The following is a 24,059-nucleotide window of genomic DNA, read 5'->3' as shown; positions in this document are numbered from 1 at the left end:
GAATCAGGAAATTTCTATTTTGCCTATGTAAATTAAAGAGATTTTATTGTTCTCTCAAAAAAACTTTGATATTTTATAACAAATTTATGGAAGCTACTGTATGGTCCTAAGGAATGTATGAATTGCCATATCAAATCAGGATAGTGGACCACTATCCTATCTCTGAGAGGGAACAGTAGCAAGTGATTCAGAGGGAGCTGCAAAAAAATCCAAAACCCATAGTGGACAATTATGGATTAAAATGTTTATAGGGGAAGCTTCTTCAAAAACCTCTCCATTAGTGTATGGCTTCTGCTCTGAAATATAAGGGTTTATATATGTCTTTAAAATCCTAACTAATATAATTCTGAATGTTCACATTGGGCCCCATCCCAAGCCCATCTAAATTAGTGGGAGCCTTTCCATTGGCTAATGTAGTGCCCATCTTTAAAAAAGGGAAGAAGGAGGATCCTGGGAACTACAGGCCAGTCAGCCTCACCCCAGTCCCTGGAAAAATCATGGAGCAGGTCCTCAAGGAATCAATTCTGAAGCACTTAGAGGAGAGGAAAGTGATCAGGAACAGTCAGCATGCATTCACCAAGCGCAAGTCATGCCTGACTAATCTAATTGCCTTCTATGACGAGATAACTGGCTCTGTGGATGAGGGGAAAGCAGTGGACGTGTTGTTCCTTGACTTTAGCAAAGCTTTTGACACGGTCTTCCACAGTATTCTTGCCAGCAAGTTAAAGAAGTATGGGCTGAATGAATGGACTATAAGGTGGATAGAAAGTTGGCTAGATTGTCGGGCTCAACGGGTAGTGATCAATGGCTCCATGTCTAGTTGGCAGCCAGTATCAAGTGGTGTGCCCCAAGGGTCGGTCCTGGGGCCGGTTTTGTTCAATATCTTCATAAATGATCTGGAGGATGGTGTGGATTGCACCCTCAGCAAGTTTGCAGATGACACTAAATGGGGAGGAGAGGTAGATATGCTGGAGGGTAGGGATACGATACAGAGGGCCCTAGACAAATTAGAGGATTGGGCCAAAAGAAATCTGATGAGGTTCAACAAGGACAAGTGCAGAGTCCTGCACTTAGGACAGAAGAATCCCATGCACCGCTACAGACTAGGGACCAAATGGCTCGCTAGCAGTTCTGCAGAAAAGGACCTAGGGGTTACAGTGGACGAGAAGCTGGATAGGAGTCAACAGTGTGCCCTTGTTGCCAAGAAAGCCAATGGCATTTTAGGATGTATATGTAGGGGCATTGTCAGCAGATTGACGGACGTGATCATTCCCCTCTATTCGACATTGGTGAGGCCTCATCTGCAGTACTGTGTCCAGTTTGGGGCCCCACACTACAAGAAGGATGTGGAAAAATTGGAAAATGTCCAGTGGAGGGCAACAAAAATGATTAGGGTACTGGAACACATGACTTATGAGGAGAGGCTGAGGGAACTGGGATTGTTTAGTCTGCGGAAGAGAAGAATGAGGGGGGATTTGATAGCTGCTTTCAACTACCTGAAAGGGGGTTTGAAAGAGGATGGATCTAGACTATTCTCAGTGGTAGCTGATGACAGAACAAGGAGTAATGGTCTCAAGTTGCAGTGGGGGAGGTTTAGGTTGGATATTAGGAAAAACTTTTTCACTAGGAGGGTGGTGAAGCACTGGAATGGGTTACCTAGGGAGGTGGTGGAATCTCCTTCCTTAGATATTTTTAAGGTCAGGCTTGACAAAGCCCTGGCTGGGATGATTTAGTTGGGGATTGGTCCTGCTTTGAGCAGGGGGTTGGACTAGATGACCTCCTGAGGTCCCTTCCAACCCTGATATTCTATGATTCTATGATTGATTTCAATAGCCTTTGGATCAGGCCCAACATACACATATATGTTTAATTCTTGTTTTGAATTCAGTATCACTTTGTGGCAATGAATTACCCAGGTTAATTACTCATGATATTAAAAAAGTATTAGTATTTCCTAATACCACTATTAAATCTGTCATTTTACAATTTCATTGAATATTCCATTGTATTATGAGAAAAGTTCATGTGTAGAATAGGCAAGAACCAGGCATGAAATATATTGGCAGTCGTCAATCCAAACTGGATCTTGGTGTACGTGTAAGAGGTCTAATCAGGTGCCTGATGAATCCGCTTATGGCAGACAAGTGCAATTAAAGAGTGACATAGCTTGTTACAAATTTTACAGATTCGTGTGTTGTCTGAGTTAGAATCCATGATTACAGCATGCTGCTTTCTTCTTTCTCACTTTACTTCCATCTTCTGGATCCAAATCACTTCATTTTGAGCTGCACCTACTCAGATACTCCCTCCAAATTGGAAAGGATCCTGCACACTCCTCCCAGCTTTCCACATTGATGTTGAATGAATTCATATCATGTTTACACACATCATGGTATTGCCAAAAAGAGTGACCGTGCTTTCTAGAGCTGTCTCAAATCTCACAATTGAAAATATTCTTGGAGATATGGTCTCCTCCCATTCACCTGCCATGAATGAGCCATTGCAACCTCCTCTTCTTAGCAGTGGTTTCTAAGTGTGTCAATCCTGTGCACTCCAGCATCTCTGTGTTTGGTAATGTGTTTCCCTACTTTATTTTCAGGATCTCATGTGGAAGCTATTCAGTCTCCTGATATGCCTGGCATAAGTAGTCCAGGTTTCTGAACCACAAAGCAGGGATGACAGCACACAAGTCTCTTAGATTTGCATCTTCATCTTAGTTAATAGTTTGCTATTATTCCATGTGTATTTCTGTAAGCCTGAAATACTTAGCTGCTTTTTCGATTCTATTAATTCAGTCTGAAAGTCAAGATTTCTGGTGATGGTAGAACCCAAGTAGCAAAAGCTGTCAACAACACTAAGCGAATTAGCCTCCAGAATGGGTAAATCTTTGGTACATGATCACAGTCTTCTTGAAACTAATTGTCAGCCTGAAGCTTTTGCATGAAATCTACCCAAGGGATTTTGCAAGGAAGATTCACTATGGGCAACCAAGGCCACATCATCCGCAAACAGGAAATCTCTCAGAATCTTGGTTTTCACTCTAAATCTTGCAATGTTGATAAATGCTATCATTGCTGTCCCTAAATGCATGAAGAAGCAGTAATGAAAAGTAGATACACCCCTGTTTCATGCCACTGTTAATGTCAAAAACATTTGACTCTTTGTTTTCATACACCACAGTTGCCCTCATACCTTGATGTAAGAAATGAAAGTTCAAAAATATGAGGGGACATAAAAAGGCCCTGTCTGTTGAACATATCCAAGGCCTTTATCAGATCGATGAAGGCTATGTAGAGTGGCATTCATTTTTCTCTACACTTTCTCTTGAAGTCGCTTAACCAAAAATATCGTATCAATGGTGGAGTGTTCTGAGTGAAAACCGCATTGACTTTCAGGATAGATTCTTTCACCTAGAGATTGCAGCCTAGGGAGCACAATGCGAGTGACAACTTTTCTGATGATGTTCAACAGGAAGATACCTCTACAGTTGTCACAGTCACTTCTATCCCCCTTGTTTTTGTATAATTGTACATTGCATGAAGTGGGTTCTTTACTAAACATGGTCCATGCATGCCTGGCATCATCTACACATATTTTTTTTCACTTGTGTTACTATGAGGTGCTTGGAGTGAAGAATCCTGACGAAATAATAATGAAAAGGTTTCACTTTGTTCTCGTTCTTGTTTATCGGTTCATAAAGCCCCACACATAGATTCTGATTTCCACAGAAAAGGATGGGATATATTTGCTAATAGGTAACTTCCACTCTTGTGGAGCCTGGTTTGAGATTCCTTTGTAGTTCAGCTATTGCTGATGGCACACAATATGACCTCTAAGTCTGAGATGCATCCCCTACAAGACCTCTCCTGCTGGGTCCCACAATGCTCAGTCTTCTCCATCGTGTTATTGAACTTACATATTAAGTGCCTGGAGTATTCAAGTGCCTGCAGAAAATACCCACTCTGTGTATCCTTTACACAGCAATATGTATAAGCAAACTTATACATACCAGACCATATCCTCAGCTGGTATAACTCAGATGCTCTCAAAATTGGGGATGTAATAGAGGAGACAAGTGCTTCAGAGAACTTTTCTCCTCTATTACATCCCCATTACTGAGGGCATCATCCTCCAGTTCAAATCTGTCTGCAATCTTGGGTTTCTGTTAGACTCCCCAGAGATACTGGGAGCCCAAAGAGCCATGGCAGCAAAAAATGTCTACTTCCAGCTGTAACTGGCAGAGATTGCACCCCATACTTTCAGAAAGAGATGAGGCGGATGGTGATCCACAGAGTCATGACTTCTAGGCTTGCTCACTGCACCTTCATTATATTAAGAAATGAAGACACAACCTGAACGAGCTCCAACTGCTACAAAACCCAGTAGTCTGTCTACTTAGCAATCATAGTACCCCACTCTTTTCACTGGCTCCCTATTGAATATGGTGTATAGTTAAAGGTCTCCATGGTATTGGACCTAGATACTTCAGACATCACCTCCCTTATCCTTCAAAAACATGGTCTGCCATGAAAGCTACATTCTAACGTCACAATTAAATAATCATTAAATAAGGGAAGGCTTTTCAGTGTGTCAGACAGAGCTTTCAAAGGGCCTGGACTTTGATGTGGGCAAACTAAATTAAATAAAAGTGTTTTGCATTAAGTTCTGAAGTTCATCGTCATTATTTCTTGTGCAGTGAGTTTCTTAATCTATTTCTTCCTACACACAAACTTTCAAAATTAGTCCTGATCCATAACCTGAGGACATCAAGGAAAATATATCCACTGCCTTCAGTGAGCTCTGCATCAGGCTCAGAGACACTGCACAGATCCACTGAGTCCTCACTCAAACACACAACATATAAACTAGTCAATCTATTCCTACTATAGGCTGGAAAGGAAAGGAAAAATAAAGAGAGACTGTTAAATAACTGGGAGGTGCTACAGTTAGGGGAGCCATATAAAGACATGACAGGAAGGGGGTGGGGAGTGTTGGAGGTATGAGCTTTCCCTTCGTGCCACAGTGTTAGCCTCAGCCAACTTGTATCTTTCAGATTTGAGACATGGAACAGAGATTATGTCTTCCTCTCTTTGCCACACAATGCTGCACATCCTGGTAGTGCTCTAAAAATGAAAATGTAACCACTATCCATGCTAGTAATTTGCATACAACAAGTGATTTCAGCATATAGTGTGACCAGCAAATCCTGAACAGAAAATGCCCAATATCCATGTAAAGAGCCTCTTTCAGTAGATTATCTAAATCACATTAGAAAACATACAGACTGAATCCAACACAAATGCCATGAATAGATATGAATGTACGTCTCATAAAATCTATTAGTAAAGGTGTTACCTTTTCAGGAACCACACTTTTGCCATCCCATGCGTAACCTCTCTTTGTGAAGTAGTTCACTGTCGCAAATTCGATGAGTGCTGAAAACACAAATGCATAGCACACTGCTATAAACCAATCCATAGCAGTGGCATAGGCCACCTTTGGAAGGGAATTTCTTGCACTGATGCTCAAGGTGGTCATTGTGAGGACAGTTGTCACTCCTGTAAAGCAAAATCGTCAGCATCTCTTTAGATCAGGTACTGTATTTTGTCTTTTACCTATCAATGTGGATTCACAAATAAAATAGGAAAAATACTTTCACCGGCTTTTGTTGTTAGAAATATATTTCCCAGCCAAAGAATATCAAATTTCAGGTTCTGCTGTGGAAATAATAATCTTGGAGGTACCCTTCTGGTTTGTGCTTTATCTTGATCTTTTGACATATGGAAGTCACTGCCCTTCACTTTAAGCAGGCTTTAAGCGGGCTGGGGGAGGGTTGTCTGGCTGGCCAGGAGAAGAGGGCAATGCTTTCTGGCTTTGAGTGGGAGGGGAGACGTAAAACTGCTGGAAAAGCAGTCAGCGTGGTGGATGACTCACTGCCTAGGAATGAGGGGTTTGAAAAGGTCAGCCTGGGCCTGCCCTCCCTCCCCCCAGGAACTGGCTGGAATTGGAGGGTCCTGGCAGAGGATCTGCTGGAGGGTCATGAACAGAAATGGGGGGGGTGTGAAAAAAGCACTCCTCTCCCCCGTCCCCCAGGTGAATTGTGGGGGTTTTCACCTCCACTGCACATTTTATCCGCCGGGTTCATCCCAGACATCTAATAATAAAGTTGTGACCTGATTAAACCATATCTAATGTCTTTTGGCATAGCCAGACAATGAGGTTTGTGCTTTAGGAGATATTGTTGCTCCAACAGATACAGCCCTGAGTGGATGACAAAGGATTATTGTTGGTACTGACTACATTCAAGTAATTGTCGTTAGTCAATGGTGGACCACTTAGAAATCAAGCAGATAACAGTGAAAAGGAAAATAATGTGAGTTTGGAGTAAGAGGGATAAATGTGTTTATCAGGGTTACCGATATCACATTCCTTTTGCTGAACCATCTGTAATATTAAATATCTAACAAACTGCATGATATATTTGTGTTTCTTCTAGGCAGGAGTTTGGACACTATATCTCAGAATATATACACTATATACAAGAAGTCATTGGTCCATGTAGTCGTGCATCCTGCCTGTGATGGTAGCCAGTGCAGCAATGCCTCAGACGAAGACAAAATGAAATATAATCTGCTTAACTTTGAGGGTCAGGAAGGAATTTAGATGGGTGCATTATGTCCCACAGCATGAGATTAGATTTACTGTTTTCTTAGATTGTAAATAAATTCAGTGATTGAATAAAATCTCAGAATTATTATTTTAAAATCAGACTTAACGACCATCCTTCCAACATGAATGAAACAGGAAAAAGAAAGTCACCACAGCCCTATTGTTGTCTGGACTTACAGACTAACATAATTTCCTCTTCCAGCAAAAGAATTAGAGGAGGGGTTAATTCATGATCCAGTTCCTGATCTCACCTAGCATTTTAGTAATCATGTGGATGGTTGCAAATCTTTTTCCATCTTGTCAATTCTTTCATTTCATGTCATAATTGCAGATAAAACAACTCAAAATTATGCAAAGTTCAGCCAGGCATACATAGGCATGTTGGATACTTTCCACCTTACTTGTGTAAGACTGCTACAGTGCCATACAATGTTTCCCATAAAAACAAAGGATATAAATTGTTCTTGTTGCTGATTAACCTGTTCGGGGCTGAATGAAGTAGCAAACATATTTGGAAAATATGCTACTTCAATGTAGCCCAAAATAGACTAAGCTGCATGTTATGATATTGCATTTATTTGAACTGATGTTTTGTACAGGTTTCTGTGCCATTACACAGTGATGCTCTGGCAACACTAAAGAGGTTAAGTAGGACCCATGGCAATGTAATTTGCATTTTTAGGAGCAGAGCTTCATACCTGCTGGAAGAACATTTTTTCTTTAACTAGCCATGGAGTTTTTACTGACAGTAGGAGGATTACGTTGCTATCACATTGCCTACAGATTTTTGCAAGTGCAAAATTTACATCAAATCACATTTGCAAGTTACCTTGACAACTGCAGACAATTTCATGTATTAAATCACTGCTACAGTTTATAACGACTGTACTGAGCACTAATAAAAATATGCAGAGATCGAAAAGGGCCAGATAATTAAAAATATATTTAGATATCAATGACCGTATCTTGAATAATTGGTACCTAATGATGATGTGTTTTTTGTTCCTTGGGGGAATATATAAGGTCTTCTTCTATTTATAACTAATGATTTTTTGTTGCTCTTGTACAGTAAATCCTGCTATGCTATAGTTTGTGTTTTTATTTATAGTGCTAAAAAAGGGCTATAAATCTATATACGCTGTGCTTTTCTGTGTGGGTGCATGTATGAATATGCTCAGGTGAAGTATTCAGAGACATCTCTTTTCTTCAGTGAAGTTAGGAGATTAAAAAAATAGAAACAGAACTCTAGACTTAGTTCAAACATATGTAAAAAACCACACAAGTATTCAGCAAAATAATTGTATTCTGAAAGGAAAACTTTTAAAATGTTTACATTCTTGAAGGGGTTTCGTAAGGCTTTAAAAACAGCTGCCTGAATAACATAGTGTATTATTGTATGTTATTTTTTTGATACATGGGGTAATTTGGTATCCCATTTATGGCCAACATAACTACAACATCATGAACCAGCAAGTTGGTATTGTCAACAATAAAAAAAGAAAGCAAAATGGAAGAAAATGAGGTTCCATTTCTTTTTTAAATGCATACATAACTGATGTAAATATTCCCAGCAGCAATCTTTGAATGTATGTCTTTTTAAGGGGCCCAATCTACTCTGTGACAAAATTGCCAAGATTAGACTTTTGATACCAATTTCAGAAGTGCGTTTAAAGGATTTGAATGTGTTGCACTTCACACCAGTTTGTAGGTCCCCTTTTATACAAATTAGACTCAATTAGACTCTCCTATACTCCATTTAGGGACTTCTCTACATTCATATCTACTTACCAACATGGAGCTTACACACCATGTGAGCATTTGGCTCTCTGAATCTAAGGATGCCTAAGCTGGTGTGATTCACCTGAAGAGGCATTGGGAAAGTGGGCTGGAGCAGGAAAAGCAACTAATGGGGATATTTTGAGAGGTAGGTGAAAATAGGCATAATACAGCTGGAATTACAGGTGTTTCTCATGATCAAGCCCTTAGACTGACGTCTGAATTTGGTTATAGATCTCCAGCTTTCCTTTGCCACCATTAAAAGGCAGAGTTCCTCCTGCGACTAACCTCCACATGTCCTTTGGAGCCTCTTCTTTGTCATGCTCTTGCACTGCACTGAGGGAGAGCTGTTGGTGCAGAAACAAGGTCTGCTGCATTTATGCCCTTCCACTCCTGCCAGAGGCATTCTCAACCAGCCAATTATAGCTTGAGCAACACAAAAAGAACTGGAGCATATTGGAGAACTCTCACCTCCCTTTTTCTTTAATCAAGTGCTTGTTGTTAGATCTATCTATTTATCTATTTGTTTGCAATATTGGGGAAGACCTGAAGAAGAGCTCTGTGAAACTCAAAAGCTTGTTTCTTGCATGAACAGAAGTTGGTCCAATAAAAGCTATTACCTCACCCATCTTGTCTGTCTGTCTATCTATCTTGATTTTGGATGTGAAATAGGTTAAACAAAAGCCCCAAAGAATATTCTAGCTGTTTATTTCTAATTTTAAAAATGTGTATTAAAATGTAATAGCAAAAACCACAGGGAACCAAAAGCAGGTGTGACTATATCATCATAGAATCCCTTTCATTCATCCCTGCCTGAATTCCACTCAGAGAGAAGACAATAGGAATTTTGTCACTGATTTCCGTAGCAGCACTGGGCCATAACAGTATCTGAGGAGCTTGCAGATGAGATCAACCCACAGAGTTATTAAAGCTGGGAGTTTCAACTGCGGCAAGAACGTCAGGTGAACAACTCCCTTTGACTAAATTCCCTTTGAAAATCCAAGCCAAAAGCTGTATTAACCACTGTTGCTTTATGAGAAACAGTCAATGCACACTTTCTCCTAGTCTGACAGCTGACATCTAAACTTTTTCTGTACATTACATAATTCATAGATTCTAAAGCTAGAAGGGACCATTATGATAATCTAGTATGAGCTTCTGCATAACACAGGCCGTAGAACTTCCCCCAAAATAATTTCTAGAGCACTTCTGCTAGAAAAACAATTTAAAAATTGTCAGTGATGGAGAATCCACCATAGCCCTTGGTAAATTGTTTCAATAGTTAATTACCTTACATGGTAAATATTTGCAGCTTATTTCCCCTCTGAATTTGTCTAGGTTCAACTTCCAGCCATTGGATCATGTTATACTTTTTCTCTGATACACTGAGGAGCCATTTATTAAAAATATGTTCCTCATGTAGCTACTTATAGATGTAATCAAGTAACCACTTCACCTTCTGTTTTTTTTAAGCTATATAGATTGAGCTTCTTGAGTCTATCAGCATAAGGCATGTTTTCTAATCCCTTTATCATTTTCATGGCTCTTCTTTGAACTTTCTCCAATTTATCAACATCCTTCTTGAATTGTGGGCACCAGAACTGGACACAGTATTAAAGCAATGGTTGCACCACTGTTAAATATTGAAGTAAAATAACCTCTCTACTCCTACTCAAGATTCCCCTGTTTATGCATCCCAGGATCACATTAGCTTTTTAGGCCACAACATCACACTCATTTTCAGCTGATTATGCACCATGACCTCCAAATCCTGTTCAGAATTACAGCTTCCCAGGATAGAGTTCCCCCATCTTTTAAGTATGGCCTAGTCTTTGTTCCTAGATGTATACATTTACATTTAGTAATATTAAGATGTATATAAGCTAAACCCTTTGAATATTCCTTTTCATTTTTTATATAAATCAAAATAGGCAAAGATGTTCAGATCTGAATCCAGATTAGCATAATGTCATTATTTTTCATTTTTGTTTTTGATATATAACATTTTACTATTTATTCTTTTAAATAAATTAATTAGTTTGGACCTTTTAAAAAATCATCTGTTGCAATATCTTCAAAGTGAAACATAGTTCTTATCCAGTTCTCCAATATCACATCATATATTAAAGTTAAAGTAAGGGTGCTTTTCTATATGTAGCATATGACCCTAGCAAGTTTTGTTTATTTGTTTGTTTCACTTACCAAATACAGTTCTTGCTGGAACAGATTCTCTGTTAAGCCAGAAGGACACCTGGGACAGAATCACTGTCATGATGCATGGTAGATATGTCTGAATGACAAAGTAACCAATCTTTCTCTTCAAATGGAAGTGGGTAGTCATAACAACATACTCCCCTAGAAACCAATAAAAATAAAAGACAGTGAGACTCTTTCCCATATGCACAGATTAGAATCTGTGTCCCAAGTTTTTGCATGAGTAACAATTTCTTCATCATTCCTGTCCACTGTTATTAACAACTTTGTTTGAGACAAGTTTGGTTTAGGTCTGAAGAAAATTTTTAATAACGAATTGATGATGGTGCAGGGGCCTTTCATCTTAAATTCAGCCCAGCTGGGTAGTGAATAGAACTTAATGTTAACTGATTCAGTGTCCTTTATGAAATGGGAGACTTACTCATCGTAAATCAGAAAACCACCATAACCAATACCCTTGTACACAATGTTCAAAGATTAAATGAACCCTAGCGACTGATGCTTAGAAGTGGTTCATCCAGATCAGGCTAAGGACACAAGGATTAGTCCAGTTTATTTCTGTTTGCATTGCCATAACCTGTGCTCTACCTGTTCTGAAGATAGAAGGCTAACATTCTAATTCTATTAATTCAGTACCTTCCAATAATAATACTTTCCCTAAAAGTAAATGGCTGCTGATGAATTATGACAGAATTCTGTCCATAACTAGCTTTTTTGGATGTTGCAGAAACATAAAGAAACAGCATTCCTGTGAAATTTGGAACCATTCAAAAGGTTTTATAAATCTCAGTTGCCAGAATACAGCAAAAAATACCTCAATTTCACTCTGTTATTTACAGACATTATTGAAAATGCAATATTTTGAAAAGCAATATTCCCAAAAGATTTGAAAACGTATTAATGTGACTTAATGTTCAGTATAGACTGACTCGCAATACAATAGATATTAGCTTTGAAAAGATACACGTGGCTTTGAAACTGAACAAAACCCTCCTGCCTAAATAAGAGATGACGCATGAAATTACTGTGGTTCTCTTTTAAAATATAAACTGGCAACAGCACTGGCAAAGGAAAATCCTAAATTGGATTGAAAAACTGTGTCTAGACATTGACCGCTTATGCACCAAGCATGTCAAATGCCCTTTTTCTCTAATTCAGATTCTAGAAGAACATTCATGTGAACATTCTTGCCCAACATATAACCCTGAGGGAAGCTTATAAATAAGATGTGACAATACTCCTAAGATGTTTGAATATACATTAAAATACAATGGCAGAGTGGGGGGGGGGGAATCAATTATGAGCTGAGTGGTAGAGGAAAGGATATATGAAGAGAAAGTCATCTCCAAAATAGAACTGGCAGGAGCATTATACTCAAGTAAAAACTAAGTAAGATGACTGGTGTGACCTCACCCTCCTTTTTTATCATCCACTTATCTTCTTTTTTGTCTGTGTCCGTTTTTTTGAAGGGTGCCCAATATAGCTCGTAAAGAAGAATTAATCTAAAATATGACAAGGGGAAGCTATTTTAATGTAATCAGATACAGAATAATCACAATGGTATTTAAGCATTAATTCATTGCTTGTGGAGTACAAGCTAAGAAGGACAGAGAGTTAACATATCATAGTACTCTGAAGCTTTATTTGGCTGCTTAAATTATCCAAGTATTTTTTGACCTGTGAAAAATGAGAACAAGATTCCAAGCATAAAGGAAATTAAAAAGACTGGGATTAGTGTGGGCTTGGTAACTACTGTAGCTGCTTTGAGCTACCCAAAGGTAACACTGTAAGTGACATATTGCTGATGACCACACAGACTGACAGTAATGCCTGCTATTAAGTTACAAGATAAAATCCTTTTCATTAACTCTGAATGCATCTAAACTATCAATGGACTGTAGTTAATTATTAAAAGACAGCAGCCCTTTGAGAGAGGTTGATTTAACGGTGAGAAGTGTATCGCTCTTCTGCTATTCTCTGTACATCTAGCTTCTTGTATATCGTGGGCTTTCTTTCATTGAAATGTATAGGGGCATCCACTACAACTACTGACTACTGTCCACTGACATTTATCAGTCATTCCCCGATAATACTATGTTTTCAGAAGTTTATAACTCAGCTATATGCTTCACTTTAGGCCAAAAGTTGTATAGGAAAAAGACTGCTCATAAGTTATCAAAAATATATTTAACCAGTTTTAGCCCCTGATTCTGAAAAAGCATTTAAACACATGCTTTAATCTAAGCACGTGCTTAAATCCCATTGACTTTAAGACATTTGATAGACTGTTGGTTCATATGGTACACTATGTCCTATTCATATTGTTTTATTTAATTTTAACATGTTTTTAAAACTCTGTTTTGGAACCTTGCCAGTCCTTTAGATAAATAATATCTATTTTATAAATGGGCCATTTGTTTTTCATTTTACTTATTACATGAGGGTTAAAACAATCTTAACTAGAGTTGTGCTTGAACCAGACCACCACATCTGAATACCTCCAGCCCCTAAATCCAAGTGCAGGGAAAGGTTTGATCCAGATCCAAGCCCAAACTTTATTTATGAGGTTTATCTCTAGCAATCAAAGTTCAGATATTTAGCTGGTATAAATCAACATAGCTCTACTGGAGAACATGACAGATAGTCAATAACAGCTATTTCAGAGCTATTATCCTATTTTCTGTGTTTACTTTTTTAAATGGTCCCCGGGTTTCAAAATAGAACATAAAGCACACACATAGGTGTGTGCTGTAATACCAAGGGACAGGTGGTTTGAGTTAGACAAATCATTAGCCATAATTTTATATTTTCTTATAGTTGTAGGTAGAAATCAACCAGTTTCTGGCCTTTAAACCACAATAGTAATATTTATACAGTATAACTAACTAGAAATAAAATCTCATTTAGAAAAGTGTCCTCTCAGCAAACACATGGAGCATAAAGAAATAAGAATGTAACAGTTATTGAGCACAAATACTGATGATTTTCACTGCAAAACAATATTTTCAAGGTGTCAAAATGATTTCCATGTAAATGGAAATTTGTATGCGTCCTTTAAGCATCTGTTTTTCTTTTCACAAAACCTTGCAGAAAATAAAGGACATTTTAAAGACTTGCTACATCGATAAGAAATGCAATGATTGTTGGGGAGTGACAATAGTTTCACATGCATCTCAAAAATGAAAAAGGTTTCAGTGACTCCTCTTTCATTAAACGTACTAGTAGCAGCAATAATAGTTATTTATAAATAACATTTGCTAAATCAATGTAGTAGTGACAGCTACATGCAAGGTAAAGGATATAGTTAGGTCAGATTCTTCCCTTGCCACCATACAATAGTCAGAACACTGAAAGGATATTTTAGTCCTACTACGTGTGGCATATGCAAACCCCTTTCTATAGCCAGTTTGGAAGTAACCACCATCCTGTTCTAGATCTGAAAATGAGGGCACAAAATAGTGGCTATGAGAGTGGCAGAAAAGAAGAGAGAGAATCAGGTGGATTGGTCCAATTAAAAATCCTATACCTTGGAGAATGTTTGTAGTGCCCCAACACCCAGTAAACCTTGGAAGCTAGGAGGGATACGTGTAAAAGGCAGCCACCTGTTTATGCATGGAATTTTTGGCAAATCCAAACCTCATGAGTACACATCAAAAAACTCTGCAAGATTGTGGTGACTTCTGGGTATTCTTCTGGCTCTGTTGAAACATGCCTCCAGCTTTCATCCAGACCACACCACATGATCCATTGTCTACAGCCAAGCTCTACTATACAACCACATTTGCTCCAACCCTTCAGACAGAGACAAATACCTACAAGAATCTCTATCAAGCATTTTTACAACTACAATACCCACCTGCTGAAGTGAAGAAACAGATGGACAGAGCCAGAAGAGTACCCAGAAGTCACCTACTACAGGACAGGCCCAACACAGGAAATAACAGAACGCCACTAACCATCACCTTCAGCCCCTAACTAAAACCTCTCCAACGTATCATCAAGGATCTACAACCTATCCTGAAGGACGACCCATCACTCTCACAGATCTTGGGAGACAGGCCAGTCCTTGCTTACAGACAGCCCCCCAACCTGAAGCAAATACTCACCAGCAACCACACACCACACAACAGAACCACTAACCCAGGAACCTATCCTTGCAACAAAGCCTGTTGCCAACTGTGTCCACATATCTATTCAGGGGACACCATAATAGGGCCTAATCACATCAGCCACCCTATCAGAGGCTCATTCACCTGCACATCTACCAATGTGATATATGCCATCATGTGCCAGCAGTGACCCTCTGCCATGTACATTGGTCAAACTGGACAGTCTCTATGTAAAAGAATAAATGGACACAAATCAGACGCCAAGAATTATAACATTCAAAAACCAGTTGGAGAACACTTCAGTCTCTTTGGTCACTCGATTACAGACCTAAAAGTTGCAATTCTTCAACAAAAAAACTTCAAAACCAGACTCCAACGAGAGACTGCTGAATTGGAATTAATTTGCAAACTGGATACAATTAACTTAGTCTTGAATAGAGACTGGGAGTGGATGGGTCATTACACAAAGTAAAACCATTTCCCCATGTTTATTCCCCCCCCTCCACCCCCCACTGTTCCTCAGACGTTCTTGTCAACTGCTGGAAATGGCCCACCTTGATTATCACTACAAAAGGTTTCTTCCTCCCCCGCCCCCGCTGTCCTGCTGGTAATAGCTCACCTTAAGTGATCACTCTGGTTACAGCGTGTATGGTAACACCCACTGTTTCATGTTCTCTATGTATATAAATCTCCCCACTCTATTTTCCACTGAATACATCCGATAAAGTGAGCTGTAGCTCACAAAAGCTTGTGCTCAAAGGTGCCACAAGTACTCCTTTTCTAATTGCTGCAGTAACTCCCACGTTTACATCTCAGGGAGATGGTAGTTCCCACAACTGAGTGGAGTAGAAAGCAAAAACAATATTTGATTATTAACCATGTTTGAGCTGCAGTAGTATTTTGTTTAGGGCAAGTGTTATGGAGAAAAGATTCCACTTACAGATCTTTGTGAAACAGTGACTTTGTGAATGATAGATCTGTTTCTTCCACAACTGTATTCCTTTATCAGGTATTAACTGAAGAAGATTCTGTCGTATGTGCAACTTTGGTGCAAAGAAGATTATTTAACTGGCTTATTTTTAGGATTTAATAACTGTTGTTTTCAGTCCTTTGTAATGTCCCTGCATCTGTACAGTAACAGGTCTTTGTTCCAGAAGGTATCCACTGTACAAAATTCAGCTATATGTTTAGCCACTTATGCTTGTGCAGGAGGAAGTAGGAAAAAACCATATGGAATATCTCCAAATATAATTCAGTTTACCTATGAGAATGCTCCAAAAATGATGATCGTGGTGGGATTACATTTCTTAGGTCTGTCTTCGGTTGTTTAAAGATCTATTATCTGTCTTTCTTAAGCATTTATAAGGTACCTATCTCCTTTGTATTGAATTATCATGTACTATATCTAGTATTAACTACATGGTTTAAGTATCTTTCCAAGTTTCTGACTCTTTATGTACCTTTTTACCTTCCATTGGGTAGAGGAAAAAGTCAACTATTTTGGTCAAAATAGTTCCTAAGCGGCAAAACTGATTCAATTAGGCTTTTCTGCACCAGAGATTTCAGCCAGTGGAGATGCACTGCAACAATCACTTAGCATAGGCAGAAAAAGCCTGTTAAGCTGTACTGGAACAAATCATGGTTTAAATTGGTTTTGCCCTTCTATACCAAAGGATTTGCACAGGTGCAGCTAGCCCAGTTCTGGCCCTTGAGGGTGTAACTTTAGCAATTCTCCCTGTAGAAGAAGCCTTAGTATCTCTGTCTCAGTACTTCTTGAATTTCTTTTTACCTTCCTTATGTCACAACTCTGGTCTCTTGAGAAGGGGCATTGTTCCTTTCTGATATTGTCAGAATGACACTGTAATCACTCTCAGAGCCTACAGGCTCAAAGCCAGAGATCTTTAATAATTTTCTACTCAGGTAAAATCCTATTCCCTTCAGTGAGAGTTTTGCTAAGTAAAATGTGAGTCCTCAGTCATTCTCTATTACGTCTGCACCCAGATCTGGCCCTTCTCTGTAGAATGGGGAGAGGTTAAATTCCTCTACGGCTCCATCCCTTCCTTGTTGGTACCCTGCAAAAAGACCTCCACAGGGATCGCAGATACACACGTGGGGAGGAAGTGAGCCAGAGACAAAAATGGGGCCTAGGAAGGGCAAGAATCATTCATTCATGAAGTCCTAAAGGGGATTTATGCTGTAGAGGTCATGCTGTATTGTGGAAACCCCTTTTGTGGGTGGTCAAAGAAAGAGCCACATGTGGAGTATTGCCAAGCATCATGACCCCGTTGGAATCTGCACTGTCTGGGAACTCGAGGGGGGCAGGACATCCAAAAGCAAGGCTTGAGGCACACGACTTCCTCAGAAATATCCCTGGCCTCTGGCATTCCCAAGATACATGGGAATGAGGCAGAACCCTCTGCTTTGTCCTTTCGGGGAGGGAGAGGGCAATCTAGCTTTCCTTCTTACCCATCTACTAGGTAGAGAAATTCAGATGAAACATCATGAGGAAGTCTCACAGAATTTTCCTCCCATAGATCCCCTGTTGAGGTCAGTTCTACAAGACAGGGCAGCAGTGGCTAGAGTAAGGAGCTTAGGATGTGATCCTTATTGTTTATCACTTTTATTGGCCTTTAGCACAGAAACCTTGGGTGACATTCTGGCCCCACACAAGTAAATGGCAAAGCTACCACTGATTTCAATTAGGCTAGGATTTCACCCTTTGTCTTTTTATTTGCCTGTGAAGCACCTTGTACGCCTTTAGCACTACATAACAAACAACCATTATTAATACATTTTAAACAGCTCTCTTAATTTTGTTTTGATATTATTGCACACTTGAACTCCTTATTTCTTCTGCTTAAGATGTATCATTCCTGATGGAACTGATGAAATAATTCTTGAGCAGTGATTTGAATTTTACATTCTGTTTAGTTTTCTAGAGTGGACCTGCAAGTATCCTAGCAGATCCTTTTTTGTTCTGAAATGTAGTTGACTCACTAGGTCTGTTTGTAAATTCCTGAAGCTGTGTAGTCACGGGAAGACTGTATTAGAGGGCTCACTCTCAGTGCACTGTTTTTGTGAATAACATTAAAAAAGCTCTTTATTTATTCAGGTGTAAATGTACTACTGTAATTGATCCACTGGTTCTGTCACTTTCAATATAATGTGGCTACTTTTCCTAATGGAGCAATTCTTTATGATCCATTGACCATTCAATCCCATCAACAGTGTCATAGCTTGTTGATACCCAACTTTCAGCTTAATACTGCTTTTAAGAACTAGCCAAAATAAATAAATTAAAGCTATTTGAAATGAATGCTGAGCAGTGGAAGAGCAAAATTTTTCATTCTGCCCAGAAATCATAGCCATATGATACTATGATGGTGAGTGAGTATTGTTTGTTTATGCCTGACAGCAAATGGTTTTGCACTGGAAATTAACAGATCAGATTTAATCATCTGTAAGTAGCACCAAAAATAAAAATACTTTGCACTTATCTGTAGTAACTTCAATTAGGGGATCTCAGAGCTTTTAAGATACAATAATAAATTTAGAACTGAAGCAGAGAAAAATATTTAATGACTTCCCTAAAGTCAGACAATAACGTCTGTGGCGGAGCTGGGACTTGAACCCAGATTTTCTGACTCATGATCAGGTTCCTTAAGTAAAAGCCTATTCTTCCATCATAGATTTCATGGGTGAACAAATAAAAGTTGGTGCCTTTTAATAGGACTTCTACATCCCACATTTGGACTTTCCAATCAGCATTTATGCTTGTAAAACAAAATTTTTGCACCCAAAGTAACTGTTTGGGAGATGAAATATGAGATTTTAACACCCTTCTAGAGTGCTTATATTTCAAATTTTGTCTTTCTGTTATTAATATTAGAAGTCCATTTTAAGCCTACTTTACTTTAATTATTGAACTTTTGTTAATTCTAACCACAACTGAGCTTCAGTTCTCACGATGTATTTAAAACAACAAACAGGTTTGCCTTCTGCCCTTATATGGCCCTTTATCTGGCATATAAGCTCCATATACAGTGATTTATAATGAAAAAAATATTTCTTCGCAAGATATTGTCCTTTCTCATAACAACTTGTAATTTTCCCCCCATTCATAGCAGGAAACTATCACAGTGAGAAGATAGAGAGATGATAAGAATGAGTTGAATACTTCCTTTTTGATATACATTACTATATTTCTTCTGCTTAGATACTGTTTGTCACTATTGTAGGCTTCCTATTGATAAAACATTTTAACCATCAGTTCAAGTGTGAAGATATTTACTGTACCAGAACACACTGCCATTTTAGATGTCAATGCCCTCCTATTAACAATCACTTTGTATTACAATTTTTATCTCTTTTACTTTTTAAGTTCTGTTCTGGCAGGTTAAAGCATCTTATCAATATAAATTTTTCTCACGCCCAACAAGACAATGCTTTATTACACACCTGTACTGGACTGAACAATTCCAGAGTCCACAGTTTGCCCCAGAAGATCATATTGGTTCAATCGAGAGCCATCTTCAGCCACAACCACAGACCTCGCTGGTTCCCTTGTCCATTCATACACAACCTCTGCTCTGGTATAGGCATCTAATTTAAAAGAAAAAATATTTCATTTCCTAGCCTTTTACATTATATTGCAAAGGTAGAGTACTGCCTTTTAAATCCGAGAGGAAGAAATCCATCTCTTCCCCATCCCATTCCTGATATTGAAAAGCCTGAGTATATCAGACTTTGTGCAGGAAACACCAAGCGGGGATGAGGCATTAAATCTGCATCCCTTCATTCATGGGCATGCCAAGGACCACTTCCATTTTTCTAGCTTCCAGACCATGATGGGAGACAGCAGCCAGACCCCTCTGTACCTATATGCATTGTGGGTTGGGCCACGGGGTCCAAATAAACCTCCCCCAGCTAAGCTTCAATGGTCTCCTTTTCGTCAGCATGATTAGAACTCTACCGTCTGCATGGACACCCCATCTGTAGACCATCATTCCCCACTCACCCTGTTTTATGAGACTTAAGTGGCACAGAGGCCACAAATTCATCTAAGCCCAGACAGGCCTCCACGCTGGACTATATTATCAGTTTGTATGCAACACGTTGGGGTGTAAATATATCTTGCACTAGCATGACATGCACTTACTGTCTGTGTGGACCCTTCAGAACACTAGAGTGCTTTGATCTACCCCGCTTTGAAATTAGAGTAGATCACAGCACACTACGGAACTTTTAGTGCTTGGCAGTAGGGTCGGCATAGACAGTGCATGGCAGGATAGTGTGGGATAGATTTACATTCCAGCTTGCCATGCACTAACTGCTCATATAGACAAGCCCTGAGACTGCCTGGGCCTGGATGACTCTGAACTATGCTGAATATATTTTTCTATACCTGCTATCTCTGGAGAGTGCTGAAAGTCCTTATCTTTGTTCACACTTACTTACATTTATATACTTAACAAAAAGAAAGAAAACAAGCTTTGCAGTTCACTATAGACTCTCTTCCCATTCTCTGCAATCCAGTTTAAGTCTAGTGTGTTACAGAAATGAATCAGTGGTATTACACACATAGCATTGCATTGCATGTTCCAGTCAAGTATTTGTGTCCTGTAATGACTAGGTCACTAAGCAAAAATCAAACTATATGTGAATATTTTTTCTCTTCATGTTGTAAATGATTCATCCATCATTTTTCCTGGTATAGTATTCTGCAATCTAATGGACCTCACTTAGAGCACTTAGTGTGGGAGCATGTCTGTGCAAGTTTGGGAGTGGCAAGTGGCTAGGAGAGCCTGGCATCTTATTTACGTGACCTCACTTGTGGGCTAATAATTTACTGTATCAGTACATAAGATGTACTTGGAAGCTGAGAAGATGGAGTTGATAGAGAGTGGTGATAAAAGGAATTTTATGGGGTTTGCTCCTGCACCATTAAAGTAAAAGGGACCGTTGCCATTTGTCAGTGCACTGACTTCCACTGGAGTTGGATCAGCCATTAATAGCGTACATTATTTCAAAGTAACAATGTAAATAAGTGGTAACTTTATTGGAAACCATGGTAAATGCAAAATCATGTCCTAGTAACTGTGCAATTAATTCATACATGCAAACATTTTCCCATTAATCTGTATCAGCATAATGGAAAGGTGAAAATATTATTCCTCAATTGAAAGCACTCTACTAATTCTGGAGTATGAGGACAGGTTGGAAGACAAGGGCCTGAATTTCAAAAGTGCTGAGAACCCAAATCTCCATTAGAAGTCAGTGAGAGTTTTGGGTTCTCTGCTTTTCTGAAAATCAGTTTGTCTTTTCAAATAACTACAGTATTACAGATTCATAGACTCATAGAACCATGGGATTAGACGGGACCACAAGGATCATCTACTTTAACCCCCTGCCAAGATACAGGATTTGTTGTGTCTAAACAATCCAAGATAGGTGGCTATCCAGCCTCCTTTGTAAAACATCCAGTGAAGGAGCTTCCACATACTTCCTGGGCAGTCTGTTTCATTGTCCTACTGTTCTTACAGTTAAGAAGTTTTTCCTAAGATTTAATCAAAATCTGCTGTGTTTTAGTTTGTACCCATTGCCTCTTGTCCTGCCCTCTGTGGCAAAAGAGAACAATTTTTCTCCATCTTTTATATGGCAGCCTTTCAAGAATTTGAAGACCACTATCATGTCCCCCATTAATCTCCTCTGTTCTAAACTAAACATACCCACTTCCTTCAGCCTTTGCTCAAATGGCTTGCATTCCATCCCTTTGATCATCTTTGTCGCTCGCCTCTGGATCCTTTCCAGTTTCTCTACATCCTTTCTATACATTGGTGACCAAAATTGGACACTGTACTTCAGCTGAGGCCTAACCAGTGTGGAGAAGAGAGTTGTCAGCTTTGATTTCAAATTCATTTTGTAACTCCTCCCCCCCACCCGAAGGTAGAGATGCAGGTATTAGATAAATGACAACATATGTCCTATGCCCTTATTACCACTGCTGCTTTCCTGAGTGACTTTGGTTTTATATGAATGGAAAATGTTAACTGAACTGACAATCAGATTTTGTTCATAGAGGTGAGGAGAACATCTGCCTTTCTGATATTGTCCTTGCCAGCATATGCCTTTCTGTTGTTCCAGAAGCCTCTTAAGCATTTGTTATAAAGTGCCCCAGTCAACTGGAACCTCCTCCTGCTTAGGATGATATTTTGGCAAGTTATTTTAGTTTTGGAGCATTTACTGGCCTTGACAACATGGGCAGAATCCATGGAATATATGTGCCACCCCTATTGCTGTGAGACCTTTCTAGAATCAGTTCCAGAAAGAAGTATATAATGATGGAGGAAATGAAAAAGCTCTTGTCCAGCACAATTCAATCCAGACATTGCTGGGCAATCACTGCTGTGTCAAGCCATTAGCTGTAATAATAAGATTTTAGTTTATGGAGTGGTTTTTGTGACCATGAGAAGCCTTTATTCAGGCTAATATTCTCTTAGGTTCATTCAGACACGCTATGTGATTTAGTCAAAATATGCAGTGTTGGTGGTCCATGAGTATTGAAATAGGCCTCCCAACTTACGGGTAAGTGTAAAGCCTGGCCTCCTTTTTCCTGAGTATAAATCTCACCACAGAAAACTATGGTCAAGTTTAGATATCTTCCCACCTTCATGTGAATATGATAACACGTTTCTTTTCCAAATAAAAATGACCTGGAAACTGTATCACTCACCGGATAGCATGGCAAAAGATTTCCAATACTCTTAGATAATTCAGAAACTGCTGGAACTAATATGGTAATAATGGAAATGAGACTGCATCATGAATGCATTTTGCTCTATCTATGTATGTTTAAACCCCCCAGGCTTGGGTGTCAGCAAGGTAAATAGAAGAAAAAAAATTGAGATTCAGGGAGACAATGGGCTAATAAACTAGGCTTTAACGTCAAAGTATGGCTGGTCAGAAAACAAGAATTTTGTTTCATGACAAATTTAAAGGTTTTGACATTTGTTTTTTTTGTTCCACAATGGAATGAACCAAAGACCTTTTACATTTTTTTCTGAATTTTATACCCCAGAACAGCCAATAGTCAGGATAAAGTCAAACTTGAAGCTGAGTCACCCACATGCAAAGTGAGTGCCCTAACTACCAGGCTATTGGCTATTCTGAGATCTTGGTTGCTCTCATTTTGGCCAGAAAATCCATCCTAAACCTTAAAAACTGATACATTTTTGCTAACTTTGGTGGGGGGTGGTTTGATAAAATAGCATTTTCCTAGGAAAAAAACATTCCATCAAAAAATTCTTAACCAGTTCTAATTCTGAGACCTCAGCTCCAATCCTAGGGCCATATCATCCTCTCTGGGGAAATGAGTGTAGCATACTGGAAACTGTCAAAGTTTTCTCCTTATCATGCCATTTAGGAAGAAATGTTTGCCATCTCACCCCCACGATATGATTCACCTTCTTCAGGGAACAGGTAGTGATTTCAGATCCCTGAAGACCAGGGAATTCTTTATAGAGGACCTGTGCCCCCAAAATAACTCCAAGCTACTACATAAGCCAGCGACTTGGTAGCTTAGCTTTTTCTAGCCACCACACTTGGAAGCCAGCTTAAAGTGGGGGTTCTACTTCACCAAGCATCTTAATGATGACTGGATCACCATTAACTGATTCACAAAGTCTCTGCAAGTTTGGTGTTGAGATGATATTGCACAGATTAGCTATAACCTTTATTCATGCCTCCAAAACTACAAAAGCCCAGTCTCCAGGGAGCTTCAGAGCAGCAGAAGTGGAATGATGCCAGGAAGGCAGCACTCCTTTTCTCAGAGGAAATTCATTTTGTGCTCTCAAAGGGATACCATTTCTTGTACATTTTACAAAACAGTCAATATATTTGATAGTGCCTTGCACAAGAGTCCGAGACTGAAGTAGCAGGGCTGTTAAAGTTCACTGTGTGTTTTGGTCATGGAGTTTTGTGAAGGAAGCTTGGAACATACAAACACACATCATATCTAGCTCCAAATAGCAGACACTCTTCTTACTGAAGTCATTGGTAAAACTCCCATTGACATCACTGCAGGATCTGACCCCTACTCCCTAGTTAGTTCATTTGAAGAGCAATCATACACACTGATGATAATAAAAATAATGAAGTATAGGGCAGAGTATAGGGCAGAGGAAACATGATCAGAGCCATAAATAATACATCTAAAGATATTATTGTTTGTTTTATTTTAATTTTGTATTAAGGATTTTATATTTGTACATGCATTCATTTTATCTATCCTGC

General features: G+C 39.1%; 1 protein-coding gene across 1 annotated transcript in view; it reads right to left on the bottom strand.

Annotated features, from left to right (window-relative positions):
- The window catches only part of GABRA1 (gamma-aminobutyric acid type A receptor subunit alpha1), a 51,035-nt gene that overhangs the window by 4,349 nt on the left and 22,627 nt on the right, over window positions 1–24,059 (bottom strand). Inside the window, exons 6-8 of the mRNA XM_077824015.1 lie at window positions 19,227–19,370; window positions 10,648–10,800; window positions 5,356–5,558 (exon numbers count right to left, since the gene is read on the bottom strand). Coding sequence (XP_077680141.1) covers window positions 5,356–5,558; window positions 10,648–10,800; window positions 19,227–19,370 — 500 coding nt within the window. The remainder of the gene's footprint in view (window positions 1–5,355; window positions 5,559–10,647; window positions 10,801–19,226; window positions 19,371–24,059) is intronic.

Source organism: Eretmochelys imbricata, chromosome 8 (assembly GCF_965152235.1).
Source record: "Eretmochelys imbricata isolate rEreImb1 chromosome 8, rEreImb1.hap1, whole genome shotgun sequence".
Taxonomy (NCBI): Eukaryota; Metazoa; Chordata; order Testudines; family Cheloniidae; genus Eretmochelys; species Eretmochelys imbricata.
This window is presented reverse-complemented; position numbering and strand designations above follow the sequence as displayed.